The sequence below is a fragment of the Balaenoptera physalus genome (genome assembly GCF_965194825.1).
Source record: "Balaenoptera physalus genome assembly, chromosome: 19".
In the NCBI taxonomy this organism is placed as follows: domain Eukaryota; kingdom Metazoa; phylum Chordata; class Mammalia; order Artiodactyla; family Balaenopteridae; genus Balaenoptera; species Balaenoptera physalus.
Genome location: NC_138900.1, coordinates 12,492,574 through 12,517,475, shown reverse-complemented (window position 1 = coordinate 12,517,475; position 24,902 = coordinate 12,492,574). Strand labels below are relative to the sequence as shown.

General features: G+C 52.3%; 1 protein-coding gene across 4 annotated transcripts in view; it reads left to right on the top strand.

The window, feature by feature from the left end:
• AXL (AXL receptor tyrosine kinase) overlaps positions 1-24,902 on the top strand; it is a 30,239-nt gene that overhangs the window by 1,724 nt on the left and 3,613 nt on the right. The window contains exons 2-18 of one of the 4 annotated variants that reach the window (XM_082438616.1): positions 9-231; positions 561-661; positions 1,214-1,390; positions 6,562-6,642; positions 6,774-6,889; positions 10,655-10,865; positions 11,179-11,318; positions 12,027-12,177; positions 12,392-12,418; positions 14,572-14,704; positions 15,005-15,096; positions 17,659-17,754; positions 17,902-17,979; positions 19,824-19,916; positions 20,302-20,423; positions 21,032-21,141; positions 24,609-24,768. In XM_082438616.1, coding sequence (XP_082294742.1) covers positions 9-231; positions 561-661; positions 1,214-1,390; positions 6,562-6,642; positions 6,774-6,889; positions 10,655-10,865; positions 11,179-11,318; positions 12,027-12,177; positions 12,392-12,418; positions 14,572-14,704; positions 15,005-15,096; positions 17,659-17,754; positions 17,902-17,979; positions 19,824-19,916; positions 20,302-20,423; positions 21,032-21,141; positions 24,609-24,768 — 2,111 coding nt within the window. Of the gene's footprint in view, positions 1-8; positions 303-560; positions 662-1,213; positions 1,391-6,561; positions 6,643-6,773; positions 6,890-10,654; positions 10,866-11,178; positions 11,319-12,026; positions 12,178-12,391; positions 12,419-14,571; positions 14,705-15,004; positions 15,097-17,658; positions 17,755-17,901; positions 17,980-19,823; positions 19,917-20,301; positions 20,424-21,031; positions 21,142-24,608; positions 24,769-24,902 lie in introns of all 4 variants that reach the window. The other 3 variants (XM_082438617.1, XM_082438619.1, XM_082438618.1) reach the window with 3 other exon arrangements.

Below are 24,902 nucleotides of genomic sequence, written 5' to 3'. Positions count from 1 at the left end.
CCCTGCAGGCCCACAGGCTGCGGGGCACCCCTTCGTGGGGAGTCCAGGGAACATCACTGGTGCCCGAGGACTCATGGGGGCCCTTCGGTGTGAGCTCCAGGTTCAGGGGGAGCCCCCCGAGGTGACCTGGCTTCGGGATGGACAGGTCCTAGAGCTGGCAGACAGCACCCAGACCCAGGTGCCCCTGGGCGAAGACGGGCAGGATGACTGGAAAGTGGTCAGCCAACTCAGGTGCCCAGCCTCCCCTAACCAGACACGACCCTCATCCCTCCCGACCCCTGTGTCCCCACCTCCATCACACGGTGCGTGCAAAGTCACTCGCAGGAGCCCCACCTGGGCTGGACCCCAGCGTGGCCACTCGCTGGCTGCGTGGCTTTGAGCATGTGACATAACTAACCCTGGCTTTCACTTTCCTCTTCTGTAAAATGAGTTAATAATAGTACCCACTTGTTCGGTCTTACGAGTTTCCAGCCCAGACTCTCCTCTTTCAGCTCTGAGGACCCCCTCCCCGGGTGCAGCTTTGACCCTGAACCTCTCTATCCCTCCTCTTGCCCTGTCAGAATCTCGTCCCTGCAGCTCTCAGACGCTGGATGGTACCAGTGTGCCGTGGTCCTGGGCAGAAAGACCTTCGTGTCCCAGCCTGGCTACGTCGGGCTGGAGGGTGAGCCCTGGGCTCAGAGGTCGTGGGAGACCAAGAATCCTGAGGGGTCAGAGGTGCTGGAGGATTCACGGCGTGCATTGGGGCCGTACAACCTAGGAATGTCAGAGATCTTGGGGGGTCAGGCAGCTGGAGGGGTCTATAAATTATTGGGGGCAGGCCTGCGCAAGATTATATGTTTTGGGCAGTGGGGGAGATATCTTTGGGGCTGTCAGCTGTCCTGGGGTCATATGTGGTTGGGCCAGGACATTCGGGGATCAGATCAAGGATCTGAGGCACAACTGAACCCTCTCCCCCACCCCCCGGGGGCCTCACTTTCCTCATAGGTAAAGTGGCATGAAGAACAGGAGTAAGACATTCTGGAGAAGAGACATGAGAGGCTCAGACATTGGTGGGGAGAGTCAGATATTGGGATCATGTTTCCTGGGGGTAGAGGTGTCCTGAGGGGTCAGACATAGGGGTCAAAGACCCTGCACCCTACAACATCCTAGTGGTGAGTCAGACACCTAGGGGGCTCAGAGGGACCCCAGCCTTCACCACTGCCCCCCCGCCCAGGCCTGCCTTACTTCCTGGAGGAGCCTGAGGACAGGACTGTGGCTGCCAATACTCCCTTCAACCTGAGCTGCCAGGCCCAGGGACCCCCAGAGCCCGTGGACCTACTCTGGCTCCAGGATGCTGTCTCCCTAGCTGCGACCGTGGACCACAGTGCCCAGCACACACTCCGTGTTCCAGGTGAGTCCAGGGATGCGGTCAGCTCAGCGCAGAGGGCCAGGCAGGATGGAAGTGGGGAGCCCTTCATGCCTCTGTGTGAGGGTCTGCTCGTCCCTCTGTCCTTCTCTGTCTGTCTCTGTCTCTGAGTCTCCCTCTAGTTTTTTCTCTTTGTCTCTGAGTATCTCTGTCTCTGCATTTCTGTCCCCATCTATCTCGTTTCCCTCTGTATGTTTTCTCTCTGCCTCTCTGTTCTCCATCTCTCTCTGTTGCTCTGTGTATCTGTCTCCCTGTCTCTCTGCTCTTTCCCCCTCCATTCATGCCAGCCTCTCTGCAGAGAATTCTTTGTCCTGGGTTTCCTCTGAGCTGCTCCATGGCCAAGTGTGTGGGGGTCTGATGCCCCTTGTGTCAGCCCTTGACCCCAAGCAGGGCACCGGAATCAACTGGGCCTTCCTCTCCTCTAGCTCCTTACAGAAGTAACCCAAGATGGAGAGAGACACGACAGGTCTGAGTGACAGGAGAAACCCTCCCAGCCTCAGGGTGACCATCCCCTTCCACACCTCACAGATGGGGCAGGACCTAGCTTGGGGTCACACAGTGGTCAGCCAGAGTTGGGGGACCCTGAGCACAGGGGGTTCCCCTCACTGCGGAATGAGAGGCAGAGGAACACAGATGGGGGAGCCTGAGTCAGTCAGAGGGAGGCGGCTGGACCTTGGAGGGCATCGGCTTCCAGCATCCCCAACCTGCTGCTTCCATCTGCTGGCGTGGGGAGGGGACTCCTGACGGAGGGTCTCTTAGGGTGGAAGGAGGTGCCCACATTCCCAGCATTCCGGGGGCCCTGAGTGTACGAGGAAGCAGGGGTGAGCATGCCGGCCTCCAGAGGGGTGACTCAGGCCCACAGCTCTGGGCCCTGAGTCAGCCTGGCAGGACCCGGGCAAAAGGGAGGGAGAGGGGGATGGTTCCCCCACCCCATCCCAGGAAGAGGGAGAAATGGAGGGCACAGGTGTGAGAGGATCTGTGTGTGTATCAGCTTGTGAGGGAGCTGCCAGGTGGGGAGCTCTGTGTGTGTCTCTGTGTGTGGGGCGGGGTGGGAGGTCTGGGTGTGTCCCTGTCCCTCTGGATCTGTGTCTCAGTGTATCTACCTGTTTGTATGAAGGTGTGCCTTAGTGAGGGCCGGCTTCTGTGGATGTCTCAGAGTGTGAGTGTGTGTGTGTGTGTGTGTGTGTGTGTGTGTGAGACTAGCTATGTTTCTGTCACCTTAGGTGTCTGTCCCACTGTGTTTGGGTCTTTATGGCATGTTTCTGTAAGTTTCTCAGGGGCTGTCAGTGTGTGTGTGTGTGTGTGTGTGTGTGTGTGTGTGAGTGACTAAGTATCCCAGTGTCGGCCTGCTATCTGTCCTTCTTTGTGTTTGTGTGTTCACAGCTGTGACTCACTGTGAGAGGGTGGAGTGCGTATGTGTGTGTGAAGAGAGATGGCAGAGTGATGGACGGCAGTGTGTCTTGTGGCTATTTTCCATACCTCCCTGTATAGAGGTGACGATGCCAGCTTACAGGCGTGTGCCTCTAGGTGTCAGTGTGTCTTAGTGGGAGCTTCTGTTTCTTTGTGGACTCAGGATGTGTCCTTGGACAACTTGGTGTGTTTCTTGGTGTGGTTCCACTGCCTGTGGCTGTGTATGGATGGCTCTGTGATATCTGTGTATATGTCACAGGGTGAGCATGTTGGTATGTGACTCTGTCCCATGGACCCCTATAGACATGTGTGTGTGTGTGTGTGTGTGTGTGTGTGATTCACAGCAGGTAGCAACAACACCCTTCTGCTTCTGTCTGCTCTCCTGGTATGTCAGTCACAGCCCTGACGGCCTCTTGGTGGAGGAACTTGAGGTACTCACCAGCCAGTGTGTATATATGTGTCTGTGCCACTCTCCACGCTTGTGTGTCTGCAGCAACTCTGTGTGTCGATGCAAGTGTGTGTTTCCGTATCAGCCTGCATCTTGAGGAATGTGTCTGAAGCAACCTGAGTGTGTCCAGCTCTGTTTTGAAGGCTTGGCTGTGTTTCTGTGTGAGCCAGTCAACATCAACCTGATTTGTGTCCTGTTGTGTATCCGTTTGTCCACTTCAACCTCAATGTATGTTTGTTGCTTGGTGGGTGTATCTCGAACTGCGGGGAGGTGTGTGTGTCTGTCAGCTTCAGCCTAGGTGTGTATTGTGTTGCTAGGTGTGTGTAGTCACTGTGTGCTCGTTTGATTGCGTGTTTGTGTTTGTGTATGTGTGTGTCTCTCTTTGTGTATGTGCGTCAGTGTCAGCCCCTTGTGTATACATGTCAATCATAGAGTATGCTTTTGTGTCACTGCCTGTTTGCGACAGCGTCCTGCTGTGTAGTTAACCAGTGCTGCTGTTTTCTGTTTTAGGGCCAGTAACGTGCCCTGTAGGCCCCTGTACGTTAAGTGTGATTCATTGTGTGTGTGTGTAGGAATTCGTGGTGTGTGCTGTATCAAGGAATTTCGTCCGTTTGTGTGTGTCTGTCCCTGGATCTGACTCAGGGCGTGCCCCCTCTCTCCTTCCATCCCTCCAATTCCCTCGGAAAAAGCAAAATGCGCTCTGGGGTGGGGGAGGGTGGCGCGGGGCGCCGAGGGGGAGAGGGAGGAAAGGGACGGTACATCTGGAAAGCACATCTGGAGCTGGTCGTAGAGGGAGAGCCCGCCGGAGGGGAGGGGGTCCCAGGCCCTTTCTCCCCTGTCTCCCCCTCCCTCAAGGTGCGGGCCGCTGGGGCCCGGGAAGGGGGATCCCAGTCCGGCCGGAAGTGCCGCGGGTGGGGGGGCGCCCCGGTGACTCACGCGGGGGCAGGAATGCTGCGGTCGGAACTGGACCGGGCTCCAGACCCCCCTCCCGCCCCAGGGCTCCAACGGCGGCGGGCAGCGCGGGCTCCCGCGCGGTGACCCTGGCGGGCCCCCACGTGCCAGGTGGCTGGACGGGACCCAGGTTCCCCGCCCCCTCGGGCAGCTCGCCCGGGGCTGTCCTGTCCCTCCCCGGGGCAGCGGAGGCTGCGGGCCCGGACACCTGACCTTGGCTGGGAACTGCGGCCTGGGCAGCAGAGCTGAGGAGCTTCCCTGCCCACCCTCTTCCGGCCTCGCCGCCTTTCCCTCCTTCCACTCCCTCTGCTAACTGAGAAAAGGAAACTTTGTGTCTGCGGGTAGCTGGTGGTGGTGGGAACACAGCACAGCGCAGAACAAACGCAGGAGACACACGCACGCGTATAGCATCCACAGACACGCAGAGAAACACAGGCAGATACAGATCTGCAGTCACACATAGATTGAAGACTTGGTCCTCCTTACATCCTGTCACCCAGACATTGTGGGTGTGCATGTCTCTGTTGCCGTGTGTGTGAATCTGTGTATGTTGTATAGCTCTGTGTGTTGTGTATCTCTCTGTGTTTGTGTGTCTGCGTCTCTTGTGTTTGTGTACTTGTATGTGCCTTTGTGTGTGTACATGTGTGTGTATCTGCCTGTGTTCCCACCACCACCACACTGGGAAAGGGGAGGCAATCCACCCCCAGACACTCAAAAACACACGAACTCACCCACGGAATTACACATGCTCACATTGCTACGTACACACCCGGAAGTGCTCTTAAGTACATAAATGTATCCACATAAATTCATCCACTCATTCAACAAACATTTATGGAGAACCTAGTGTGTGCCAGGCCATCTTAGGCCCCAGGGGAGATACAGCAGGGGGCAAAACAGACAGAAACCCCTACCCTCCTGGGCTGACATGCTAGTGGGGTCAACACACAGTGAACAGGACACATAGGACTGTGTAAAGGATGCTGTGATGAGAAGAATCAAAGAGAAAGTAAAGCAGGGAAGAGGCTAGTTGTGGAGGGGAGGTTCCAGTTTTCAACAAGGTGGTTGGGGACAGAGGTGACTGGAAGGTGGAATCTGAGTGACAAATGTGAAGGAGGGCGGGAGGGAGCCACGCGGATGTCTGTGGGAATGCTGTTCCAAGCAGAGGGAACGGAAGTGCAGATTTCCCGAGGTGGGAGCATGCATAGTACCTTCTAGAAACATCAGGAGGCCAGTGGAGCTAGAGTGAGTGAGTGCGGGGGAGAGGGATTGGTAGCAGCCAAGCTTGTCAATGAGCAAACACCTCTACATTTCCACACCCCCATGAGGGCCTGTTTCTTAAGTGTGTATCTATTAGATGTGTATGCCTCAAGACAGGTGTCTGTGGCTCAGTGTGATTTTGTCTATTCTTGTGTGTATATGTGAGTGTGTGTACGTCTGTGTGTTTGTGTGTGTCTAGGTATGAGTATGTGCGTTTCCTTTTCTTTTTTTTTGATTACCTTGTTTCTTTTTTTTTTAATTAATTTATTGTTTATTTATTTATGTTTGGCCGCGTTGGGTCTTCGTTGTTGCGCTCAGGCTTTCTCTAGTTGCAGCGAGCGGGGGCTACTCTTTGATGCGGTGAGCGGGCTTCTCACTGCGGTGGCTTCTCTTGTTGCGGAGCACAGGCTCTAGGCGCGCAGGCTTCAGTAGTTATGGCGTGCAGGCTTTAGTAGTTGTGGCTCGCGGGCTCTAGAGCACAGGCTCAGTAAATGTGGCGCCCGGGCTTAGTTGCTCTGTGGCATGTGGGATCTTCCCAGGCCAGGGATCGAACCCATGTCCCCTGCATTGGCAGGCGGATTCTTAACCACTGCGCCACCAGGGAAGTCCCCGAGTATGTGCGTTTCTGTATGTGAGTGTGTGCTTCTGTGTGCGTCTGTGTGTATAACTGTGTGTGCTGGTGCGTGCGTCTGGTGTGTCTATGTGAGTATGAGTGTTTCTGTGCGTCTGTGTGTCTGTGTATGTATGTGTATCTCTGTGCATGAGCGTGTGTGTGCCTGTGTGTGCCTGTGTGTGTCTAGGTATGTGGTTCTGAGTGTGTGTGTCTGTGTGTGTACGTGTGCATGTGTCTCTATCTGTGTGGGTGTGGGTGTCTGTGGGGTAGGGTGTTAGCTGGCCTTGTGTTTGGGGATGGAGGCCTATGTTCCCAGTGCATTATCTCCCTTTCCCACAATCTCCCTTCAAGCAGGAGCCCCTGGGTGCTAGACTGACCCTGTCGGGTAGGGCGTGGTGGAGGGGATGCTCAGCGTGGCCCAGGAGCCCCTCCTTCCCCTTTCTGACTGGGCCCCTCCCTCATATGACTCCCCAGGCCTGAACAAGACTGCTTCTTTCTCCTGTGAAGCCCATAACGCCAAGGGGGTCACCACATCCCGCACGGCCACCATCACAGGTGACAGGAAAGGGAACTGGAGAGCTGGGTGTCAGAGGGTGGGGGGTTTGGGTCAAAGGTCAGAGCTGGGGTTGAGGGCAGAGTGGGGAGCTTTGGGCAAGGGGTCAGCTCCTCCTCTCTTCTGTCCACAGTGCTCCCCCAGAGGCCCCGCGACCTCCACTTGGTTTCCAGCCAGCCGACGGAGCTGGAGGTGGCTTGGACCCCAGGCCTGAGCGGCATTTATCCCCTCACCCACTGCACCCTGCAGGTGAGACCTCAGGCTTTCCTCACCTCCATCTCAGCCCTCCTTCCGTCCACAGCCACAGGCCCTCATCCTCTCCCTGGGAAACCAGCCCTTCCCACCCATTCTTGTGTTGAGAAGCACTAAAGCCTTGGGTTAAGCCAGATGTCCTGGGTTCAAATTCTGACTCCACCAGCTGCTGGCCGCATGAGCTTGGGCAGGTGACACAACCTCCCTGGGTCTCAGTTCTTTCATCTATAAAATGGGCATAATGGTGGTACCTACCTGATAGGCTGGCTGTGGGGATTCAATGAGTGAATGCAATTAACAAACTTAAAATAGTATCTGGAACTTTGGAAATGTGTAATAAACTATTGGCTGCTTTTGGGAATTCCCTGGTGGTCCAGTGGTTAGGACTCTGCACTTTCACTGCCGAGGGCGTGGGTTCAGCCCCTGGTTGGGGAACTAAGATCCCGCAAGCCATGTGGCACTGCCAAAAAAAAAACAAAAAACACTATTGGCTGTTTTCATTTTTTTAGTGTTAGTGATATTGACTCTAGCTGGAATGGGAACCCCGAGACAGCAGGGCCCAGAGTCATCACTGGGTACCCACAGCCCTGTACTTCTCCTGTCCCAGCCCTGACCACCCTGGGTTGTCACTGTCTGGGGGTGAGTCTGTCTCCCCCTGGACCGTGAGCTCTGGGAGGGCAGGGCTGGCCTGGTTTAGCCACCACTGGGTCCCTATTATTGCCCAGCGCAGGGCCAGACATCAACTAGGGAATGTTTGCTGGAAGAATACCTAACAACTCAGATGAGCTAGACCCAGCCTTCTGCACTGAAGTTGCTCCTACTCTAGAATAAGAAAAACAAACCAACACACATCTCTGAATATGAGATCCAGTTCTGGCCTGAAGTCCTCTGAGATTTTAAGTTTAAGTGAGGATGGGACAGTGTGTGTGATGGGAGATGACAATAATGGAAAACGACCAACTTTTATTGAATGTCACCTATGTGCTGCGCCTTGCGTTACAGCTTTTCACACAGCCCCTCGAGTGTTTGTGAAGTAGGGTCTGTGGATACACCCATTTTCCAGATGAAGTAACTAAGGCTCAGGGTAGTTAAGCAACTTGCCCAAGGTCACAGACAGGAAGTGGCAGATGTGGGATTCGAACCCTTGTCTCGCCAAACCCAAAGGGCACTCCTGACCTCCTAAAGACCATTTAGAGCCAGTGCTTGATTAAACGGGAGCTGCCTTTCTTATAAGAAAGACCCTGGCCCTGGAGACAACCTCACATTCACTTGACATTTTAACCCCAGAAAGTAGTGGCTGTTCATCTTCCCATTTTCAAGATAAGAAACTGAGGCCCAGAGAGGGGAAGTGACCTGCCTTCCCCAATGGCTAAAAAGGATAAAACCGTTTCAATCCCAGAGGCTGGGCTGATTTGGGAAGACCTCAAATGTCAGGTCAGACACCAACTGTACCCGCAACCCACATCCATCCAGTGTCCCCAAGAAAGCAGAAGTGTGCCCTCTTCCCTCTCCAGGTCTCACTTCCTGCTCTGCATGGGCTAAGGGTTCAAGTGGGAGGTCACAGCCATCCCAGGGAAAAGAGAAGTAGGAGTGGGCAGGGGGAGCCTGACTGTCTGCACCCACGTCCCCTTTGTCCCAGCAGAGGTTCCCCTTCTGGTCAGTCACTGTGGGTCAGAGATCAGGCATGGAGACCTACTCCCCACATCCTGCTACCCACCATCTGCTCATCTCCTCCCCAGGCCTTGCAATGCTGTTGTCTCCCCACACGGGGGCTGTGTGACTTTGGGCAAGCTGCTGAATCTCTCTGGGCCTCTGTTTCCTCATCTGTAAAATGGGAATGAAAAAAGAAATTGACCCCATAGGGTGGTGGTAAGAAGGCAATTTGCTCATCCAGGAATGTGCTTGGCAAGGTGCTTGGGACACAGCTGGCACTCAAAAAGTGTTAGCTGTTGACAGGATGTGCAAGCCAGTTCACGTGCATCATTTCATTAAACCTCGCACCTTGACAGAGAGGGACTCTTGGAAGCCCATTTTCCAGAGACAGGAACTGAGACCCAGGGAGGTTAAGACACTCATTCTAAATCACACAGCAAATAATATCCAAGCCAAGATTTGGACCCAAAGGAATCTGGCCTTAAGCAGTAAACTTCCCAACACACTGTGTGACGTGGTTACATCGCCTGATTGCTCCCCAAGGTGAAGGCAGCACCCCTGAGCTGTGTGGCTGTGGGTTGTGTGGCTGTGGCGGGTTGTGGTTCTGTGGGGAAGGGCTGTACAGACGTCTTCCCCAGCCGTGGCCCCTGCCATCCTGATTGTGCCACTCCTGGCGACCAGGTGGATGTAGCAGCCTGTGCCACTGTGCAGGATGTGCAGAGTTTGACACTCATGGCCAGACAACCTCACACACACAAAATAATAATGACAAACTCTCGATATGCACAAACACTCTTCTACACACTTACGAGAGTCAATTCAGTTAACCCTGCGAAGTAGGGAAACACTGTTGTTATCCCATTTTACAGGTGAGGAAACTGAGGTGCAGAGCTAGGGAGTGGTGGAGGCTGGATTTGAATACCAGATGCAGCATCCGTGCTCTTCAGCACTAAGCTGCATTGCCTCTCTGAACAGAAGAGAAATATTATTACTATTACTGATGCTCTTAAACGGACGTTCTTGTTGTCAGTGGGGCAAAGGTTTTGAAGACAGGATGGGGTTCAGGCCCCAACTTCATCAGTGACAAGCTGGTGTCCTTGGGCCAGTGATTCCATCTCTCTGAGCCTCAGTGTCCTCATCCATATAATGGGCATAAACACAGCACATACTTACAACGCAAAGCTGAGGTGAGGATCAAATGAGTTCAGATTTGTAAAAGGCTTTTCTTATTTATTTATTTGGTTACACCGGGTGTTAGTTGCGGCTCGCCGGCTCCTTAATTGTGGCATGCGAACTCTTAGTTGCGGCATGCATGTGGGATCTAGTTCCCTGACCAGGGATCGAATCCAGGCCCCCTGCATTGGGAGCGTGGAGTCTTAACCACTGTGCCACCAGGGAAGTCCCAAGGCTTTTCTTTTTTAAAATTAAGGTATAACATACATAATGTGCATAATCTTTGGTGTACACCTAGATTGTTTAACCTATGTGACCTCCCTCTGAATCAAGATGCAGACACTTCTCAGCTCCCTTGAAGGCTCCCTCAGCCCCTAGAGATGCCCAGTCTTCTGACTTTTTTATTTTTGGCTGAGCCGCTCGGCTTGCGGGATCTTAGTTCCCTCACCAGGTATTGAACCTGGGCCCACGTCAGTGAAACACGGAGTCCTAACCACTGGACCACCAGGGAATTCCCTCTTCTGACTTCTATTGTGGGACACTGCTTTCGCCTGTGGTTGAATGTCATTGTCATTATTGTTGATGCTGACCGCCTGCCATGCACTGTGCAACTGTCCTACATTGAATCTTTAAGCAACCCTGGAAGGCATTTGCTCCTCTAAGCCCCCATTTTCCAGATGAGGAAACTGAGGCTCAGAGAGGGAAAGTCTTGTCAGAAGTGGCATTTGCAAGTGATGGCAGAGCCACATTGTGCAGCTGGGTGGTCTCCTCGCTTTGCAAACGCAGGTGCCCATGTTGCACTAACATGGAGTTGTGACACACACACACATCCTTGCAAAGTTGTGTCGTCACAGCAGGATCACCACCACTGAGAGTTGTGTGAGCACCTCCAGTGATTGCGTGGCCACCTGTCCTCACGCGCCCCTCTCTCCCCAGGCTGTGCTGTCAGACGATGGGGTGGGCACCTGGCTGGGAGAGCCAGACCCCCCAGAGGAACCCCTCACCTTGCAAGCATCTGTTCCGCCTCACCAACTGCGGCTGGGCAAACTCCATCCTCACACCCCTTACCACATCCGGGTGGCGTGTGTCAGTAGCCAGGGCCCCTCACCCTGGACCCACTGGCTTCCTGTGGAGACACCGGAGGGAGGTAAGAAGGGGCTGGTGGCCAGGAGACGTCGCTCACTGCCCCACTGACACTTGCACACATCAGTATGATCCCCGGCATCTCCTCTCACCCATTTAACCCATGTGGCTTCGATCTCCTTCCTGCCTGGTCCCCGACTCCTCAGCGTGGCGCACTGGCATCTCTCCCGGACCTCTTCCTCCTGCTTCTGCTCGTGGGAGGCCTGCACGAGTTGCCCACGTGCGTGCCCTCTGTACCCTGCCCCTACTTCCTGGGAACAGGGGTGGGGGTCAGGAAGAGGTGGGGATGCCAGCTTCCCCTCTTCCCTGTCCTCCAGTGCCCCTGGGCCCTCCTGAGAACGTTAGCGCCACGCGGAATGGGAGCCAAGCCCTCGTGCATTGGCAGGAGCCAAGGGCGCCCCTGCAGGGCACCCTATTAGGGTACCGACTGGCCTATCGAGGTCAGGATACCCCCGAGGTGGGTGCTGCTGGCTAGGTTGGGGCGGAGTGGCTGTGGAGGAGGGAGGAGTGGCGGGGAGAAGATGACAGGGCAGACATGGGCAGTTGAGCAGGTTGGGTAGGACGCCATCACACTGCGCTAGGAGAGCACACTGTGGGACGGTTAAAGGGGTCCGGGAGAGGGTTAGGGATGGCTATTTATGAATCACGTACAAAGCGCTTCAGTAGACCTATATTTACCAGGACAGTTTTACAGCAGATAGTGTCATAACATCTTGAGGAAGGGGTGCCTCTTCCTAATTGGCACAAAGGTACTATCTGATGGATGGATAAATGAACAGCCGCACCCTGGGGTGGAGAGATGGGGTGGGATAGAGGGTGGGGAGTTAGAAGGATGGAGCGATGAGGGTGAAAAGATGAGAATTCAGTTCTTCAACAAAAGTACCGTGTTCCACGCATCATGCTAGGACTTGAAGACGTGGGAGTGAATAAAACGAAGTCCCAGTTCTGGTGGAGCTGTTATTTTAGTGGGTGTAGGGATGGAGAATGGAAAGGAGAGGACGGGATGGGGGATGAGAAATGAAGGGTAGGAAGAGGTAGGGCATGAGGGACTGGAGATGAGGAGAGAGGAGAGGGCTTTGAGAAAGATGGGGAGTTGAGGCTGAGGGTGAAGGCTTAAGCGTTAGGGGCTGGAGCTCTACTCTGATGCCACGTCTGGACGTCCTAGGTGCTAATGGACGTAGGGCTAAGGCGAGAAGTGACCTTGGAGCTGCGGGGGGACGGGTCTGTGCCCAACCTGACGGTGTGCGTGGCAGCCTACACCGCCGCTGGGGATGGACCCTGGAGCCTCCCTGTGCCCCTGGTGGTCTGGCGCCCAGGTAACTCCAAAGCCGTGCTCAGCCCCCTTCAACTTACCCACAGGGACCTAGTCTCTCCCAGATGCCCGTGACTTGCTCCCTGTACCTTTGAGCATTACCCCAGTCTAGGCTCTGTTCCTACCTGGAACCTTACTGAGAGCCTCACTCCCTCACCCGTGTCTTACCAGTCTTGCCCTCCCTGAGCATGTCCTCCCTCTGTCCTTTCTCCTCACAGGACAAGGACAGCCAATCCACCAGCTGGGTAAGGACTTTCGCACCCGCCTCTTCTCCCTCCCTTCCCTCATTGCCCAGTAAGGACCTCATCACCACACATACCCTTTGCACATCCCTTTCATATTTCTCAAACTCATCACTCTAATCCTCTACTTCTTGGGTTTGTGTGGTCCTTGATGGAGGTGGCTGGAATGACCCAGTGCATTGTAGGTACACAGTGAATGGCGGATGGATGGATGGATGGATGGAATGGTGGATCAATGGATGTGTAGATGGATGAATGCATGAATTAGTGGGTGGGTGGTGGATGGATGGATGGATGGATGAATTGATGGGTGGATGGCAAATGAATGAATGAGTGGGTGGGTGGTGGATGAATGGATGGATGGATGAATGGATGCGTAGTTGGGTGGGTGAATCAATTAGTAGGTGGGTGGATGGATGGATAAATGAACAGACAGGTGAGTTATCCCCCTTCTACCCATCCTTCTCAAATATTTCTCCAACAATTCTCAAACATTCCTCCTACACCCATTGTACCCTCCTAGCACTATTACAACCCCTCTTGTAACTCAACCCACTATCCTTAAATATCCTTACATGCCTTCCTGCATTTCTTTGCATACCTTTCCACACTAATCCCACCCTCCTTTCACGTTCGTCCCATTATAACCCTTCATTCCTCACACGTGCCTCCCAAACCCAATGCACACCCACACTTCTCATGCACACACTCTGCATACTTTTTACACACTCACCCTACCTCTAACATTGCAAGCACTGTAAAACTTTCAGTCCACACGATCCCACATTCTGCGACTCTCCTTGCACACTCACTCGACACTCCTTACACATTATTCCCTCACCCCAAGCCGATCCTAACCCATGCCCGCTTTCTGCACACACCCACAACAAACTCCTGGTACACTCAGCACATACCCATCCTCCATTCCTTACACACTCACTCCCACCTTTTTGCACCCCCTTTCCATTCATCCCATGCTTCTCATCTTCCCTTCCCATGTCCTTTGCGTGCTTGTTCCACACTCCTCTCACACCAAAGTTACATCCTTATGAATACCGCTCCTCCTTGTATCTAAAACTCCTTGAATACTCCTTGAATCCTCACATATCCCAGTTCCTCCAGTACTCACCTGACACTCTTTACGCACTCCTTTGCACACTAGGCCCCTTTACACATTTATTTTACTCTCATCCCTTGCTTTACAAAAACCCTTCCAGGGAATTCCCTGGCGGTCCAGTGGTTAAGACTCGGCGCTTTCACTCCCAAGGGCCTGGGTTCGATCCCTGATCGGGAAACTAAGATCTCAGAAGGTGCAGGGCAGCCAAGAATAAAAATAAAAATAAAACCCGTCCATAGCCATCACACACTCCTCAAAAATATTCCTTGGCCATTGGTCCCTGGAGCCTCAAACTCCTTGCATATTCATTGCACATGCCTCGTGCACCAGTCCTACACTGTATGCGTTCTCTCCCTACTCATCTGTTTTCCACACCCAAGTCCCCCCTCCTTGCACGATCATCACACGTATCACACACCCATACACCACTTGAGATTTACTCACAACCATCCCGTGCTCACATTACGTTGCACAGCCCACCCTGCACAGGCCTCTCTCACTCCCATCCCACACTCCTTCCACGCGCATCACACAATCCCCCAGTGTCCATCCCATTCTTTTCGTTAATATTTATTTATTTTTTATTATTTATTTTTTTATCTTGGCTGCGCCAGGTCTTAGTTGCGACACGCGGGATCTTTAGTTGAGGCGTGTGGGCTTTTTAGTTGCGGCATGCGGACTCTCTTAGTTGTGGCATGCATGTGGGATCTAGTTCCCTGACCGGGGATCGAACCCGGGCGCCCTGCATTGGGAGCGTGGAGTCTTACCCACTGCGCCACCAGGGAAGTCCCTGTCCATCCCACTCTTAACTCACCGTACTCATCCTACAAGTTTCACGCTCTTCCTTTAACATCCACTCCGATCGTATACACTGCATGCCCTGTCCAGCCCAGCCCAGTCTCCCCAGATGGGGGAAGGCACCTGTCACATGCCTCATCAAATATATCCACACCTGCCTCCTTTCAACATCACCCCCTTGGGGCCCAGGGAGCTGGAACCAAGACCTCAACCATGACCTGTCCTGCGTACCCCCTGACAGTGAGTGAACCCCCAGTCCCTGCCTTCTCGTGGCCCTGGTGGTACGTACTGCTGGGAGCAGTGGTGGCTGCTGCCTGTGTCTTCATCCTGGCCCTGTTCCTCGTCCACCGGCGGAAGAAAGAGACCCGCTACGGGTGAGTTGGAGCCACGTGGGTCGGAAGGCCAGCATGGACTGGCATGGAGGGGCCGGAGGTGGGGAGACCGTGAGGAGGCTGGTGCAGGAGGAGAGGTTACCAAGAATCAGAATGAGGGCAAGGCTCTGGGGAGTGAACGGGAAGGCAGAAGGTAGCCGTCCAAGACTTGCTCAGCAAACACTGGAGGAGAGGGCGGGCAGGCCTGGGGGTGGGGGGATGGCACTCGCTTTCACTGTTGGTGGAAGGAGGGGGTTCCACATGGTTCTGCCCTGCCCTCATCTCCTCTCTATTCCCCCCCAGAGAGGTGTTCGAACCAACAATGGAGAGGGGCGAGCTGGTGGTCAGGTACCGTGTTCGCAAGTCCTACAGCCGTCGGACCACTGAAGCCACCTGTAAGTGAACCCCATGCCTCCCTGCCTGGGTTTGGGATAAGAAGTATAGAGCTTTGGGCCTGCTGGGCTTCTGCAGATGCATGAACCAAAAGTTTCTGAAGGCCTTGGAATACTAGGATGTTGGAACCACAGACCCTAAGAGCAACAGAATTGTGGAACCACACACAACCTTAGAATAATTGAATCTTAGACATAGTAAATCTTAGAAAGACCAAACTTAGAGCCATAGGATCTTAGAACAACGTAATAATGATGATAATGATAAAGATGATGAAGATGACAATGAAGAAGATGCTGCTGATGAAATGATTATGATGCTGATGATAACAGGCAACCCTAGCGCTTCCTCTGTGACAGGTGCTGTTCTAAGTGCTCTACACGTCACTTAATTTAATCCTCACAACAATCCAATAAGTTAGGTACGTTATCCCCCCGCCCCACTTCAGAGATGAGGAGGCTGCAGCACAGAGAGGTTAAGTAACTTGCTGGAGGCCACACAGCTTGTGAGCTGGAGAGCTGGGGTTCAAACCCAGGCAGTTTCGCTCTCAAGTCCATCCTCTTAACTGCCTCTTGGAATTAAAGAATGTGAGAGAGGTAGAATAGATCTTGGCCTAAAAAATCATAACCCAGGGCTATAGACCCTTAGGATCTTAAAAATCATAGAATCTTAGAACTATAGACATTCAGAGGATTGTAGCGTTACAGAGGGTCCCAGCTAAGGAGGGACCTCAGACGCCATCCAGTCCAATCTCTTAATCTCTCCAGTTGGGGAAACAGATCCAGAAAGAAAAGGGACAGAGTTAGGTATCTTCCTGGCACACAGTGAGAAGACTGCCAGGGCCCCAGGGAGACACCAGAAGGGGCTGGGAAAGACATTTATTGAAAAGGAGAAGAAAGAGGAATTGAGGAGGTCACAGCAATCTAATGGAATAACGTGCAGCAGCAGTTCTCGAAGTGTGACCTGAGTCCCCGGGAGTACCCAAGACCTTCGCAGGAGGTCCACGAGGTCAAAATTATTTTCATATTAACACCAAGACATCTTTTGCCCTTTCGCACTCTCATTCCCTCGCAAGCACTCCATGGAGCTTTCCAGAGGCTTCCTAATATGTGATGATGTCATCGTCCTGTTGATTGATTGAACACGTGCTTGTGTATCCTTGTGTTTTGGAAATCTACCCATGGGACTTCCCTGGCAGTGGCGGTCCAGTGGTTAAGACTCCATGCTCCCACTGCAGGGGGCGCGGGTTTGATTCCTGGTCAGGGAACTAAGATCCTGTATGCTGTGCCACGAGGCCAAAAAAAAAAAAAAAAGAAAAAGAAAAAGAAAATCTTTCCGTTTTCATTTTGAACACAATAAATACTGGTGTATAGATGACCCACATAAAAGAAAGCTCTTTTCAGGCCTCAATAACTTTAAGAATGTGAAGGGGTCCTGAGGCCAAGAAGTTGGAAAACGATTGCTACACAGCAGTGAAAATAATAAATCCAACTACACACAACAACTACATTACAATGATCTCATAGACGTTGTGTTGAGTGAAAGAAGCCAGACACAAAAGAGAACATATTATGTGATTCCATGTTTATAACATCCCAAAACAGAAAAGACTAATCATCCCAAAACAGAAAAGACTAAAAGACTAAGAAAAGTCAGGGAAGTAGACTCTCCTGAGAGGGCAGGTCATGGTCTGTTCTTGACCTGGGTGCTAGTTACACTGCTGTGTTTGGTTTGTGAAAATCCATTGAGCTGCTCGCTTATGATTTTTGCAGTTTATACTTCAATAAACAGTTAAGAAATGTCTGGTACGGCAGGACGCTAACCAATCAGGGTGCCCACTGGTGCAAGATTATGTGCCAGGCTCTAACCCTTTAGTTGCTGCTCTGGGGGAAGATTCAGGGGGTTTAGAGGAGAAGCTAGGGTGGGGCTGGGGGCGGTGCTCTGGGCATTAGCTAATTTTGAATGAATGCAGAAGTATTTCAGCATTTTAACAATGGGTATACAGGCATACCCTCAGAGATATGGTGGGTTTGATTCCAGACCACCACGATAAAGCAAATAACGCAATAAAGCGAGTCACACGCATTTTGGGGTTTCCCAGTGCATATAAAAGTTATGTTTACACTATACTGCAGTCTACTAAGTGTGCAATAGCATTATATCTTTAAAAACAATGTACATACCTTAATTTTAAGTAGCTTTATTCCTGAAAAATGCCAACCACCATCTGAGCCTTCGGTGAATTGTAGTAGTAACATCAAAGATCACTGATCACAGGTCATCATAACAAATATAAAAATAATGAAAAGTTTTGAAATATTGCGAGAATTACCAAAATGTGACACGGGGACACGAAGCAAGCAAATGCTATTGGGAAAACGGCGCCTATAGACTCGCTCGACACAAGGTTGCCACGGGTCTTCAATGTGTAAAAAACACAGTATCTGCAAAGTGCAATAAAGCAAAGCGCAATAAAATGAGCACGCCTGTATCCCTATTGGCGAGTGTCGTCTGGATATCAGCCCTGCTCCACGGCTCTCTGTCTACCCCTACCTCCCATGCAGTGAACAGCCTGGGCATCAGTGAAGAGCTGAAGGAGAAGCTGCGGGATGTGATGGTGGACCGGCATAAGGTGGCCCTGGGGAAGACCCTGGGAGAAGGTGAGTCCCCCCCATAACACACACACACACACACACACACACACATCTCCCTGAACCATGAAGTCCTCCCCACCCCCGCCCAACCGCAGGAAATGCAGTCCCTACGGCGCCCCCCTGAGGTCAGCATCTCTCTCTGGTCCCCCACAGGAGAGTTTGGAGCTGTGATGGAAGGCCAGCTCAACCAGGATGACTCCATCCTCAAGGTGGCTGTGAAGACGATGAAGAGTGAGTCTGTACATGCATGTGCACACATGCGGGATCCCCATCCTTTAATCTCAGGTCCCTTCCCTGTTCCCCTAAGGAAGCAGAAGAACCGGAAAGGTAACAGCAGTTTAGCCCAACCGCAGAACCTCAGTGTTTCCGGACAGGAAATGGAGTCCCTGCCAGGTCCTTCAACAGAGGGAACTTAATACAGGGAGATTACTACAAAGGTGTAGGGAAAACTGAAGGAACAGCTGGGAGCAGTGAGACAATTAGCAGCAGCACTATGTCACTTCCACCCCCAGGCCCGAAGGGCAGAGGCAGGAAGTGGTGTTACCAGAGCCCACAGCCAGAGCTCCCTGATGGGATTTAGGAATCACAGAGTTAGGGGCTACCTTGTGGGAGCTCGAAACACAAAGGAGACACAGCCACCACCAAGGCAATACTGGAAGCAGAGAGAGGATGAAATGCCCTGACTTCTCCCCTCCACTCGCCCACCTGTCAATCTCCCATCAGTGCTTCCCATTGGCAGACTCCAACAGGAAACAGCAGGGAAGGGAGCCTGGGAAATGTAGTTTTCAGAGGGCCCAGCCCCCTGTGATGCATAGCAGGGCAGGGGAAGGTCGAGAATGAGGCACACCTGGCTTCATCATTTACTAGCTGTGTGATCTCAGGTTAGTGACTATCCCTCTCTGAGCCCCCCGTTCCTCATCTGGAGAAAAGGATCATAATGTCCCTACCTCCTAGGGTGTTGTGTGGCAAAGCACTTAATGCTGGGGTTGGCACATTGAACTCACAATTAATGTGGACTAAAACCGTATTACTTACATCATCAGAGAGGGTGGGAGCCAGTCCAGGTTCACACAGCACAGGAAGTCCAGGGCCAAGTCCTTTCCACGTAGGGATGAAGCTTAGAGAGTCAGGCTGGAGGTAAGGGAGAAATGATCCTTTCAGAGTCACAGTGGCTAAAAGCTTGGGTTATGGAGTTATCACGCATTCCCTCATTCATTACTGAGTGCCTCTTGCATACCAGGTTATGTTCCTGACCTGGGTTTGAATCCCAGCTGTGTGCCGCTGAGCAAGTCACTTTGCCTCTATGAGCCAGTGTCCTGAGTTGCAAAACAGGGACAAGGGTAGGGCTCCCAGGGCTGCTGCGACTGTGCTGGGAAGCAGCCTAGCACAGAGCTGCACATGGACCCCGGAGCCAGACTGCCTGCGTTTGAGCTCTGCCTAGTCCTCTTGCTAGCAGTGTGTGCCCTTAGGCAGGTTTCTTAACCACTCTGTACCTTGGTCTCCCCCATCTTTTTTTTTTTTTTTAATTATTTATTTTTATTTTATTTATTTTTGGCTGCGTTGGGTCTTCGTTGCTGAGCGCGGGCTTTCTCTAGTTGTGGCGAGCAGGGGCTACTCTTCGTAGCGGTGTGCGGGCTTCTCATTGCGGTGGCTTCTCTTGTGGTGGAGCACGGGCTCTAGGTGCGCGGGCTTCAGTAGTTGCGGCACGCTGACTCAGTAGTTGTGGCTCTCGGGCTCTACAGGCTCAGTAGTTGTGGTGCACGGCCCTAGTTGCTCCGCAGCAAGTGAGATCTTCCCGGACCAGGGCTCGAACCCATGTCCCCTGCACTGGCAGGCAGATCTGCTGCGCCACCAGGGAAGCCCCTCCCCATCTTTAAAATGGGGAAAGTAATAGAAGCTCCTCAGAGGATTAAATGAGTTAATAGATGTAAAGCGCAGAATACAGCACCTGGTACTTACAAATCACGTCTGATAAAGAAGAAGAGGATGATGATGGTGATGAGGCCGAGGAGGAGGAGGGAAAGAGTCCTCCCTCCCCACCCCTCCTCCTTATCCACCTTCCTCTCTCCCCCAAGTTGCCATCTGCACAAGGTCAGAGCTGGAGGATTTCCTGAGTGAAGCCGTCTGCATGAAAGAATTCGACCACCCCAACGTCATGAGGCTCATTGGTGAGGGAGGGCAGATTTAGGGGGTCGACAGGCCCCGTGGAGGCCGCAGCAGAGGGAAGACCCCTCCCTTGGGCACTGAGAAAATCAAACCTCCAGGCTTCCTACTCCCCGCTCCCTGAGAGTCAGCAAGTTCCCCCCTTCCTCTCTCCCTCAGCTTGGAATGTGACATCTGACCTTTCCCAGAAATAGCTGAGGTCCCCAGGAGGGCTGGAGAAACAACCCTGGGAACAGTGCTGTAAATGGCTTCTCTGAAGCTTGGTCCATCACCCCCCTCCTCAACAATCTGGAGGCCAGACTTGAGGAGGAGGGAGAGACAGAAGGTGGGAGAGGGGGTGGCTTCCCCTTCTGCCCAACTCCAGTGACAGGGCTGCCTGGGGGCACTCAGGCGTCTGTTTCCAGGGTTCTGAACGAGAGGGCTTCCCGGCACCCGTGGTCATCTTACCTTTCATGAAACACGGAGACCTACACAGTTTCCTTCTCTATTCCCGGCTTGGGGACCAGCCAGTGGTGAGAGCATTATATTGTCTGGCCCACAAGTGTTAATGGAGCACCTAGCAGGTGCCCAGCGCTGCTCAGACACTGGGAAGGCCAAGGTGACCAGGAGCCTGCTTGATGGAGCTGTCTGCCAGTGGGGGGACCAGACAATAAATAAGTTAAATAAATAAGCAAGATAATTTAAGTGCTAGGAAGGAAATAGAGCCGGATGAGTGACAGGGAGGCCAGGCAATTAATTTGGGTGAACAGGGAAGGTCTCACTGAGGAGGGGAACTTGAAGGAGGAGCCAGCTGGTGGGAGGTGGGGAGATCTGGGAGAAAGCAGCCCCAGCAGAGGGCACAGCATGTGCAAAGGCTCAGAGGTGGGAACAAGCATGGCTTGTTTAAAGACCAGAAAGGGGGCTCCCTGGTGGAGCATATGTCAAGGGCAAGAACAATAGGAGATCAAGACAGAGAAGAAGGCAGGAGGGGAGGACATAGGGCCGTGTTAGAAAGGGGTGGGATTTAATTCTTGGAGCCCTGGGAAAGCATCGCAGGGCAGAGCTAGGATGGAGGAAGGGAGGAGGGATAGAACTCGGGGACTCTGCTGACCTCTACTCCCTCCTGCCCCGGCCCCCCCAGTTCCTGCCCACTCAGATGCTGGTGAAGTTCATGGCAGACATTGCCAGTGGCATGGAGTATCTGAGTACCAAGAGATTCATACACCGGGACTTGGCCGCCAGGAACTGCATGTGAGTTTTCCCCCTTCCAGGAATCCCCCCTCCTTCCGGGACACCGCCCCCCGCCCCGCCCTCCTCCCCAGGATGGAAGAGGGCGCTAGACACACACAGCCTTCAGGCAGGTCAGAGCTCAGGCGTGGAATAGGGAGGTGAGCAAAGAGGCTGGGGCCATCTTTCTGGAGGAGGTGGGCCCTGAACCGAGATCCTGAAGGAGTACTGGGATGTGAAGAAAAGTGACAAGAGGGAGGGCTCGGTGGGTAGCATGTGGTGAGCAAAAGGGCAGAGGTGACCGATGAGGGTGGTGACATTTAAGCTTCATCTTTGTCACCCTCCATGCTGAGTGTCTTACCTGGGGCTCCCCTTGGGGAGGGGCCACACTGGATAAAGAAACCACACCCCCTGCCAAGGGACAAGCAGAAAATAGGCCAGAACCAGGGCTAAAGTGAGGGCGAGGTGTGTGTGTGTATGTGTGTGTGTACACACAGGCTTAGAATGTTAGTCTCATTACACTCTTGGACTCAGAAATAGGAGCTGGAGAATCAGAGAATCTTTGGGAATTCCCTGGTGGTCCAGTAGTTAGGACTCTACACTTTCACTGCTGAGGACCCAGGTTCGATCCCTGGTCGGGGAGCTAAGATCCCACAAACCACGCAGCACGGCCAAAAAACAAAAGAGAATCAGAGAATCTTCTGTAAGACATGCAAATGTTCACAAAGGTCTTTATTCCCCCCCGCCCCCCCCCAGATTTTTTTTTTTTTTTTTTTTTTGGCCGTACCGCGAGGGCATGTGGGATCTTAGTTCCCGGACCAGGGATTGAACCCGTGCCCCCTGCAGTGGAAGTGCAGAGTCCTAACCACTGGACCGCCAGGGAATTCCACCCCCCCCCAACTTTTTCCTGTGAAAAATTCCAAATCTGCAGAAAAGTTGAAAGAATTGTGCAATGAACACCCATATCTCCTCCTTGTTGAGATGTTGCCACATTTGTCCTCTCTTCTCTTTCTCTCTCTCCCCTCAACCATTTGAAAGTAAGTTGCCAAGATAGTGACATTCCACCCCTAAATCTTCGGTAGGTATCTCCTAAAATCAGGACTTATGCCTAAACAATCAAAATTCTGTTATCACACCAAAGAAGATTAACGATAATTCTGTAACACAACCTATGATCATATCCATGTTCCATTTCCTCCGATTGTCCTCCAAAATGTCTTTTCGGGATATTTTTTCCCCAAAAACCAGGATCTACGCAAAGTTCCCAGATTGCGTTTGGTTGTTGTACCCCTTTGGTCCCTTTTAATCTAGAATTACCCTCCACCACCACTACCTGTGTATAGTTTTGTGGCATATTCTTTTGGAAGAGATCAGGCCAGTTTTCTTGTAGGATGTCCCATGTATAAGTTGTGTCTGTTTCCTTGTGGTGGCATTTGCCTTGTTCCTGTGTTCCCTTTATTTCCTATAAACTGGAAAGGAGGTCTAAAGGCATGAATAGACTCAGTCAAAATGGAAGTTCTTTTATTTCTGTAATGTGGGCTGATCCTAGTCAAGCCCACAATGTAACAGTGACACAAAATATCAGAGCGGACAATCAATTGTTATGCACCTGTCACGTTTTCTGTTAAGTTGTTAAAATATTAAAATACTTCCTTACCAGTTGGCAACTGGCCACTTCCCCAAGCTTCCCATGTGCTCCACAGCCACCAGCTTAGATGCCTGTATATCACCCATCTCCACTCCCCTCCCCCCAGACACAGCAGTTAAAGGTTAACTCCTAGCATACTAGGGGCCTCCAGGGTCTGTTCTGGTTGGTCATTACCCAAGTCCATCACCCTGGGTAGAAATCATCAATTCTTTTTTTTTTAATTAATTAATTAATTTATATTTATTTTTGGCTGCATTGGGTCTTCGTTGCTGCACGTGAGCCTCTCATTGCGGTGGCCTCTCTCGTTGTGGAGCACGGGCTCTAGGCACGCGGGCTTCAGTAGTTGTGGCACACGGGCTCGGTAGTTGTGGCTTGTGGGCTCTAGAGCGCAGGCTCAGTAGTTGTGGTGCATGGGCTTAGTTGCTCTGCGGCATGTGGGATCTTCCCAGACCAGGGCTCGAACCTGTGTCTCCTGCATTGGCAGGTGGATTCTTGACCACTGAGCCACCAGGAAAGTCCCCGAAATCATCAATTCTTAAAGAAACAGAATCCCAGAAACTCAGATGCAAGAATCAGGGAATCTTCTATTTATATAAAGCACAAAAACAAGCACAAGTAATCCATGCTGCTAGAAGTGAAGATCTTGATCACCCTAGGAGGGGTAATTATACGCCAGGAAGGAAGGACCGGTAATCGTTCTTTCTCATTTTAAAAAATCGATGTCTATTCTACATACACTAAAATATGCACATTTTATGCATGCAGTTCAATGAATGTTTACGTGTCTATAGACCCATGGAAACAACCACCGCTAGATCAAGATAAAGAACATTTCTAGGCCCTTGGCAGGCTCTCTCCTGCCCTTCCCAGTCACTGCCCCCAAGGGGTAACCACTATTCTGTACTTTTGTCCCCATCAACTTCTGTCACCTCTTCTTAAATGTCATGTAAGTGGAATCGCAATTTTGACTCCTTTGTGTCTGGCTTATTTTGCTCAGAATGAAGTTTTGAGATTAGTCCATGTCATTGTACATATCAGTAGTTCTTTTTCTTTGCTCTGTGGTATTCCATTGCTCAGATGCCCCACGATGTTCTGTTTCTTAATCTGGTTTCTGTACCTGGGTGTGTTTATGAAAATTCAGTGAGCTCGGGCTTCCCTGGTGGCGCAGTGGTTAAGGATCTGCCTGCCAATGCAGGGGACACGGGTTCGAGCCCTGGTCCGGGAAGATCCCACATGCCGCAGAGCAACTAAGCCCGTGCGCCACAACTACTGAGGCTGCACCCTGGAGCCCACAAGCCAAACTGCTGAAGCCCGTGCGCCTAGAGCCCATGCTCCTCAACAAGAGAAGCCACTGCAATGAGAAGCCCGTGCACCACAACAAAGAGTAGCCCCCACTCACTGCAGCTAGAGAAAGCCCGCGTGCAGCAACAAAGATCCAACTCAACCAAAAATAAATAAATAAATAAATAAATTTGTTACAAAAAAAAAATTCAGTGAGTTCTTCATTTAAGATTTGTGCATGTTTCTGTGTATATAGTATACTTCAAAAACACAGTTAAAAAAAAATCAGAGACTCCAACCCAAGGAGCCTAGGAAGTACCTTAGAATCTGGCAAAAAGCCAGAGCTGGGAAGGCCCATAGCAGCCCTTTTCCCACCCACCTTTTACAGAGGGTATAAGAAGTAACACAGTTCCCTCCCAGTCTGGGGCAAGGCGAGGAGACTGATCCCCAGCCCCAAGCAGGACAGCCAGGGCAAGAGATGGAGACGTGTCTGAGAGTGAGGGCAGGCTTCCTGGTGGAGGGGGCTGATGCTGTGACCTCATTCCTCTCCCCAATCTGGTAGGCTGAACGAGAACATGTCGGTGTGTGTGGCGGACTTTGGGCTCTCCAAGAAGATCTACAACGGGGACTACTACCGCCAGGGACGCATCGCCAAGATGCCAGTCAAGTGGATCGCCATTGAGAGCCTGGCTGACCGCGTCTACACCAGCAAGAGCGATGTGGTACGTGCACCCCTGGCAGGAGTGGGGAGCAGGGGGAGGGCGTGGCCTGATCATCTCACACCAGACCTGGGCTCACAGGGACATGAGGGCTTCCCTGCGCAGGGGTCCGCCACATGGACCACGTGTGGCGGGCA